The 7,945-nt window shown below is 45.0% G+C and overlaps 1 protein-coding gene across 1 annotated transcript; it reads right to left on the bottom strand.

The window, feature by feature from the left end:
* Positions 1-4,378: 4,378 nt before the first annotated feature.
* On the bottom strand, positions 4,379-6,870 carry LOC111950956 (LIM domain-containing protein A-like). The gene is made up of 3 exons (XM_023968908.2): positions 6,679-6,870; positions 5,999-6,409; positions 4,379-5,738 (listed from the first exon to the last, which is right to left on the bottom strand). The coding sequence occupies exons 2-3, from the start codon at positions 6,229-6,231 to the stop codon at positions 4,379-4,381; spliced, it is 1,593 nt and encodes a 530-aa protein (XP_023824676.1). The 5' UTR covers positions 6,232-6,409; positions 6,679-6,870.
* Between the last annotated feature and the right edge of the window lie 1,075 nt (positions 6,871-7,945).

Below are 7,945 nucleotides of genomic sequence, written 5' to 3'. Positions count from 1 at the left end.
TGATGTCAAGGAGCTCTGATATGGGTTTTGACTGACAGCCGATCCTGAACTTTGAGCCACTGCAGTCGTCATATTGTAATTACCTCCAACCCAACCCTCGCCCCTTAATATTGTCGGCAATTGTTTTAGGAGGCCGTTTTTTAATTGTTCTGAGGGCGAGGGAATGCTGTGTGAGAAATTAAGATGACTCGATTGATTTGAAGATAAGACGTTTGTGGATTATAAAAATCCGACCAAACAAGGGCAAAGGCCCGAAAACACCTTAGAGTCCCAAATGTCACTTCACATCTCCAAACCAAAACTTTGTCATAACAAATGTAGGATCTTAATTTGACACCTTTTGTTGCTCATCCATTTTCATGCATAGCAGGAAATGCTAACTAAGTGTAGTGCATTCAAAGTTAAAAAGGCTTCTGACGTTTGTAGATTTCCACTTTACAATGTCAACTTGTAATGCCCCAACGACAAATGAAAACTCCTAAAACAAAATCCATTCATTATAATCACCCATAATAATTCATCATTCTCCTGTTTCTGCAGGATTAATTATCCCTAGTCTGTAGCAAACTGGCTCAATGTAAAGGATCCTACTCTATCTGTTACAGACAACATTTATGATCACTCTGTATGTAAACATTACAACAGATACATGGCATCATACCCTGGGTTGGTTCTGAAACAGAATGAGCCTATCTTTGTTTATTTTAAGAGATTTGACACGGCACACCCACCTGAAGCACTCGGACTCCTTTCTATCTGCTGCAAAAATACAATCTGCTCTCTAATTGCCTTATGACAAGCACTGCAAGATAGTATTTTATAACTTAGTTGGCAAAGAAGAAGATTAAAATTCATGCCCACCACCTCAGATCAAAAAAGTCAGATTTTGGATGCGTAAACAACAACAGTTGTGTTCCAAACGAAAAACACACAAGTGTGCTCGCTCTGGTTCTTGACAGCACAGCTAGAGAGCTCAGGAAGGCACCTTATAGTTGAAGACTCTTCTATGAGTCAAAAAAGTGCATTGAAATTGCTTAGGAACTGTGTACACTTTGGAGAAGGTGTAGAGCGTGTTACTGTACAGCCACTACGTTCCAATTTAGGAGCCATTTTCAACCAGTATACGGGTACGAATGTAAAGGGATAACATTGTGTAAGTGCATGCCATGCACTACAGCTAATTATTATTGCAACGCATTCCAAGGTTGGGGCTTGAGGGTCAGGGGATCATAAAGGTCAGGCGGGTTTGATTCAGGACCTGTACTAGCAGTATTTCTCTGTACTTGGCCACTCTGATCTGGTTTTGCGCACGTTTTAGGTTGTCTTTTTGTCTCGGCTAGATCTGTTCATCAGGAGTTCTCACGTTAATAGTCTCCATGCTGTGGATGGTGGTCTTGGCTGAGGACAGCTGATCTGTCAGGGCTGTGATGCGCTGGTTCAGATGCTCACGCTCCCCGTCCATACTCTGAGCCTGTCAAACCACACACATAACATAACACACACATAAACATGACTAAAAATTGTAATACAATTTTCCAGATACGTAAACAATGTACTTCTATCGACTTCAAAAAGTCAAATGAGCCATCTGCTGGTGCCTCACCACTGAATGAAGCTTCCGCTCCAAGAGATTATTGGTCTGTTGAGTGTAGGAGTAGTTATCCCTAAGTCTGAAATGCGAGAGAGAGAGAGAGAGAGGATTGTCAGAGTTACAGTAATAACACTGTCTAAGCTTGTCAATGTCATGCATATCAACTCAAAATAAATGGCAAATAAAAGAACATTGTAACTGCCACACTAATTTTCCTCCCTGAACCCCCCTTTTAATTCTGAGGTACCCATCCCAATGACTTATAACTCCTCCCCCGACCTTTTGAATTTGTCCAGGAGGCTACTCAGCTCCACACGCGTGTTCTGTAGTTCTGACTCAAGGAGCTGGTGACTGCTCTTAAACTCCGTCCCCATGCACTCCATTCGCACGGCAGTCTGGAGCAAACTGTGGTGCAGATCCTCATTTTGCTCCTGAAGCGTCCTGAAGGGAGTAGGAGAGAGGAGGGCGGAGGGGTTAGTGCTCAGTTAGATCATCATTTGTATCTTAATGAAACATTTATTCATTTKTTAAACAACAATAATATGGAACATATGACAAAAACTTTTATTTTACATTCCCAATTTTAATTATTCCCCCGATAAGCAACAAGACAGAGATCAAATGAAACATAAAATCAAACTCACATTATTCGATCAACCTCGGATCCTTCCTATATGGGAAGGACAAAACCAAAATKGATTTTTACAGTAGTCAACAACGTGCATTTCATAAATAGAAATGGATTTTGCAGCTTCCAGTTAATAGACATTGATAACCAATAGTGACACGTTGTGTGATMATTTTGATGTGTCATCCATGATTATGTAGGTAGGTGCCTACATGTTTAATGCCACAATCAATGAAAAGCAAATTAATGGAACATTCTTACATAATTAAGAATGTAAAACACGTGCAACGGTACAAATTGGTTAATAAATATACATTGCACAGTAGATAATGCATGACATAACTAGCAATAGTAATAAACCCAACCCCAGGAGCAGTCATACTTTATGTAGAGAGGCAGTTGAGCCGATGTAGCCTGTCTGCTGCTCGTCCTGATTCGTGGGGCTGGTGGTATTCCTGGAAGACTTGCTGGAATGGGACAATGACTCCAGCTCTGCAGCTGATACACTGACAGGAGAGTTCTCCTTAGAATGGCTTGATGGGCTGTGGTGATCGTCATGGTGATGATGGTGGTGGTGTGTGTCTGCAGGTGAGGAGGGATGGTGGTGAGATACAGAATGGGAAGGTTGGTGGTGATGAGATTCATGGTGGGAAGGTTGGTGGTGATGATGAGGTTCTAGGTTGCTAGGACTGKGATGGGGTTCAGAATGGGAGTGTGGATGGTGAGATTCTGAATGAGAGGGGTGGTGGTGATGGTGAGAATCTTGGTGGGAACTATGGTGGTGATGGAGAGATTCTGGATGGGAGCCATGGTGATGGAGATATTCTGGATGGGAGCCGTGGAGATGGAGAGAATCTGGATGGGAGCCATGGTGATGGAGAGATTCTGGATAGGAACCATGGTGATGGAGAGATTGTGAATGGGAGCTATGGTCATGGAGAGATTCTGGATGGGAGCCATGGTGATCATGAGATTCTGGATGGGAGCTGTGGTGATGGAGAGATTCTGGATGGGAGCCATGTTGGTTGCAAGATTCTGGATGGGAGCCATGGTGATGGAGAGATTCTGGAAGGGAGCCCTGGTGATGGAGAGATTCTGGATGGGTGCCGTGGTGATGGAGAGATTCTGGATGGGAGCCATGGTCGTTGCAAGATTCTGGATGGGAGCCATGGTGATGGAGAGATTTTGGAAGGGAGCCCTGGTGATGGAGAGATTCTGGATGGGAGCGGTGGTGATCGTGGGATTCAGGGTGGGACAGATTATGGTGGTGGTGCAATTCTGGATGGGAGCCATGGCGATGGTGAGAATCTGGGTGGAGAGGATGGTGGTGGTGTTCATGGTGATGGGGATGAGTTGGGCTGTGGTGGTCTCCATGGTGATGGGGATGAGTTGGGCTGTGGTGGTCTCCATGGTGATGGGGATGCGTTGGGCTGTGATGGTCTCCATGGTGACGGGGTTTGCTTGGGCTTTGGTGGTCTCCATGGTGATGGGAATGAGTTGGGCTGTGGTGGTCTCCATGGGTATGAGTTTGGGTGTGGCTGTCTCCATGGGGATGGTGATGGGTTGGGCCATGTTGGTCTCCATGGTAATGGGGATGAGTTGGGCTGTGGTGGTGTCCATGGTGATGGGGATGACTGGGACTGTGGAGGTCTCCATGGTGATGGAGGTGGCTTGGGCTGTGGTTGTCTCTATGGGGATGAGTTTTGCTGTGGTGGTCTCTATGGGGATGAGTTTGACTGTGGTGGCTTCCATGGKGATGGGTTGGGCTGTGGTGGTCTCCATGGTGGTGAGGATGAGTTGGGCTGTGGTGGTCTCCATGGTGATGGGAATGGCATGGGCTGTGGTGTTCTCCATGAGGATTAGTTTGGCTGTGGTGGTCTTTATGGGGATGGGGATGAGTTGGGCTGTGGTGGTCTCCATGGTGATGGGGGTTTCTTTGGCTGGTGGTGTTCGCGCAATGAGGAAAAGTTTTTGGCTGTGTCGGTCTGTATGTTGGGATGGGGATGAGTTGGGGCTGTGGTGGTCTCCATGGTGATGGGGGTGTTGGCTGTGGTGTTCTCCATGAGGATAGTTTGGCTGTGGTTGTCTTATGGGGATGGGGATGAGTTGGGCTGTGGTGGTCTGCATGGGATGGGGATGGAGTTGGGCTGTGGTGGTTCTCATGGGATGGGTTTGGCTGTGGTGGTTCTCCATGAAATGGGGGATGAGTTGGGCTGTGGTGGGTCTTCATGGGGATGGGGATGAGTTGGGCTGTGGTGGTCTCCATGGTGATGGGTTGGGCTGTGATGTTCTCCATGACGATGGGGATGGCTTGGGCTGTGGTGGTCTCCATGGTGWTGAGATGGACTGTGAAGACCGTGATGGTGATGGTGGTGAAATGGAGAATGGGAGCGATGCTGGTGATGATGGTGGTGTGGTGTTGAATGACAGGAGGGATGTCTTGATGAGGAGAGGCTATTATCTGGGCTAGTGCTGTCATCGGTGTGGCTGCTGGGACTGTGGTGTATGTCTCTTGCAGGCTGATGGTGTTGGTGGTCCTGGTGTTTGCCGAGATGGGAGCGAGAGTGCTTGCTGGAGCGGAACTGCCTGCGGATATGGGAGTGKACACTGAAGGTTGTAGAGCTTGCACTGCCAGGCCGACTACTCTTTTGTCTTTGCCTCTCCTCCCCTCTGTGTTCTATCTTGGGGGACCTCAGGGAGGCTTGTCCGGGGCTGCTGGGCCTGTGCGCAGCTGTGACCCCAAGAGAGGTGAGTCTGTACGGGCTGAACACCTGCCTGGTGATCTCGTTCAAAAAGGCAGAGAACTTCAATTTTTCCTGCACTAAGTTCTTCTTAGCTACCTGCTCTCTTTTCTCCAAGTCCTTGTCTACAATGGTATCTGCATCTCCATCTCTGTCCTTACAATGGGACAGTGCCTCCATTGACTTTGCCTTGCGAAATTTGCCAGCCATTCCTGCCCCTTCAGAACTCTCCTGCTTCTTCAGGATGACATTGGCAGGGGTCTGATGAGAGGACATTGCTTTCTTTTTCTTTTTTTCTTTCAGGCTCTTTTCCTGTCTTGGGAGGTGGCCTTCATCATCTATCAAAGGAGATGTGTCATCTTCCTCATCTTCCTCCTCGTCATAGGCCTTCCTCCCCCTGTAGATGTCAGTGCAGGACTGTGAGTACTTGGGCTTCTGCAGTGGATGTTTGTTATCCTTCACGGACTCATTAATACTAGTCTGAGAGGACCAGGTGGAGGAAGTGCCAGAGGATGACGAGGAGGAAGAGGATGATGCTGAGGAAGAGGAGGAAGAKGATGAAGATGATGATGAGGAACCAGAGGAGGAGCTGGATGAGGTGGCTGCAACCTGAGGGTGGGAGGTCACATCTGTAGCATGGTGATGCAGACAGTGATGGTGATGATGAGGATGGTCAGGGGAAGAGGGATGAGATTTCTCATTGTGGTGGTGAGGGTGATTGTTGTGGCCATGGTGATGGTGGTGGACAATGCTGCYCTCTGATGTTGAATGGTTGCTACTGCAAGAGGAGATAACAATGACAGAATTGAGCAGTATTTCACTGAGGCAGAGMCCATACTCTTAGGCTGAGTTACACGCTTTACTATAATGCAGCGTTGGTAAATTAACTAGGACAAGATAATTTTGTCACATCTGCATAATATTGATTAAAATATGTACAATTTCCAAAATATTGAATACCAAAACAAGAAATTACAGTTCCMTCCAGACAAACTTTCAGAACTTAGTTAACTAATAAAGTAATGTAATCAAACATACCCATGATCATTCTGATCTTCTGACCAATCTGTCTTTTGCTGGTGAGGATGAGGATGGTGATGATGATCATGGTTGTGGTGGTGGCGGGGATGGTGTTTGTGGTGATACGTTTTTTGGTCAGCCATCTTGCCATGCTTGGGGTCCCTCTCCTGATGCTCATGGAGGTGGGGCTTGCCATGCCTGTGGCCCCTGGTCCCCTGCTTAAGCTGCACAGGAGTGAAGTACTTCTCCATCACCTGCTGCTTCCCACTCCACTGCTTCAGTGTGGTAGTCCTGGGTGCAGGACCAATCTGTTCYTTTACTTGCTGTGCAGTCTGCAACTGTCTTTGAACTATTCCTCTCCCTGTGTAATGGGTGTATTTTCTTGATTATTTCTGATGATTCAAAAATATTTTCTGGACCAGAACTCAACTGTTTGGAAAAATGCCATATAATTATAGCAAAGTTAGGACATTAGTACATGTGAGCTAATTCAAACAGCACATTCATAAGTGCGCAATAGTTATGCTGACTTAAAACAGGCCATTTACCACATTATCTTGCATCAAGTACAACTATTTTTATTACTAAACTAATAACATGTTGTGTTATTATTGAAATATTTTAAGAGGTCAACACAAATAGAAAAACATATCAGCAAATACAATCAATCTCAGATCCGTCAAATCAGTCAGACTTACCTAGAAAAATGGTTTGAAAATACTTCGATGTGCCATTAATTCAAGAATCCTTATCAGGAYTAATGAACTTGATCTTATTAATGAATTCAGATATTATCCTAAACCACATAAGCAGTGAGTGCCAGCACATACTCTGTCAGAGAACCCACAAGAATGACACRGGCTGAGATGCTCATTGATGTTTTGTACTAGGATTCTGCTGGCACTCTCCATCTGATGAAACCATTTTCCAATTGCGCTGGAGCGTGCATGAAACACACCACACAGAAACATCAATAAATTCTYTGCACCCACCCATTAGCCACAGGCTATTTCAGAACACATGTAGAAGCTACTTAATAATAGACAAAACACGCAAACTTTTCCTATTTTTGTGATGCATAATAAAGTAAAACATTGGTCAGCTAGTCTATTCAAGTGACGTGGTATGGGCAATGTTACATTTTAAAACGCGTGWCATTTGTGCAACATGCTTGGGAGATGTAGTTTATTCAAACTCTATTATATTTAAGAACTCWTTGTTTATGTTAAGCTTAAACTGAAACCAAATATATCTCTGAATTTGATCAAATAATGTTGCCCTTTAAGTTATCTATGAATACAATTAAACTGTGTGGACTTCAGTGTTTAGGAGATTGCCTGGTTATTAATGCCCAGCTTGCTATTGACCTACCTGCACCTATTGTGTCACTGCAATATCCACCATGATATGGACCAATAAAATGTGATTTGATTTGCAATAGTCCATGATAACTAAAAGGAWTGGCATTGAAAATTCCATTTAATTCCAATGGCATGACACAAGCAACCACAACCCAAGAAACATGATTATTTGTCGTGAATGATCACATCTTAATCCCATATCACTACACCCTGACAGCTATGTACAGAGGACACATAAAAATTGCTTCTGGGATGTTTGACACCAGTAATATACAATAATTTGCCTCCTGTCTCTCTGAGGTTATAGCCATACAATACTAGCGTCTGTAGTTGTCCATCGCCCGCAGCCCCTTTCCCTGAATTGATTATCAATTGTGTGATACAGCACAGCCCTCCACTCGCAATCAATGGCAGCACTGCACTGATGTGACCCTCCAGCAAAGAGAATGGAAGGTCAAAGCAGTGTGGGGCTGAAACCCAGCCCACAGGTTATATAATTCAGAAATCAAGTGTTCTCTCCTTCAATTCTAAAGGACAATGTTATTTAGGAGACCTAGAACATTGATACTCAATATAAACAAAATKGACATTTTTAAAATCACTG

This window comes from Salvelinus sp. IW2-2015, linkage group LG23 (genome assembly GCF_002910315.2).
Source record: "Salvelinus sp. IW2-2015 linkage group LG23, ASM291031v2, whole genome shotgun sequence".
NCBI classification, from domain to species: domain Eukaryota; kingdom Metazoa; phylum Chordata; class Actinopteri; order Salmoniformes; family Salmonidae; genus Salvelinus; species Salvelinus sp. IW2-2015.
Note: the sequence above shows the minus strand (reverse complement) of the source record. Positions and strands in the feature narration are given on the sequence as shown.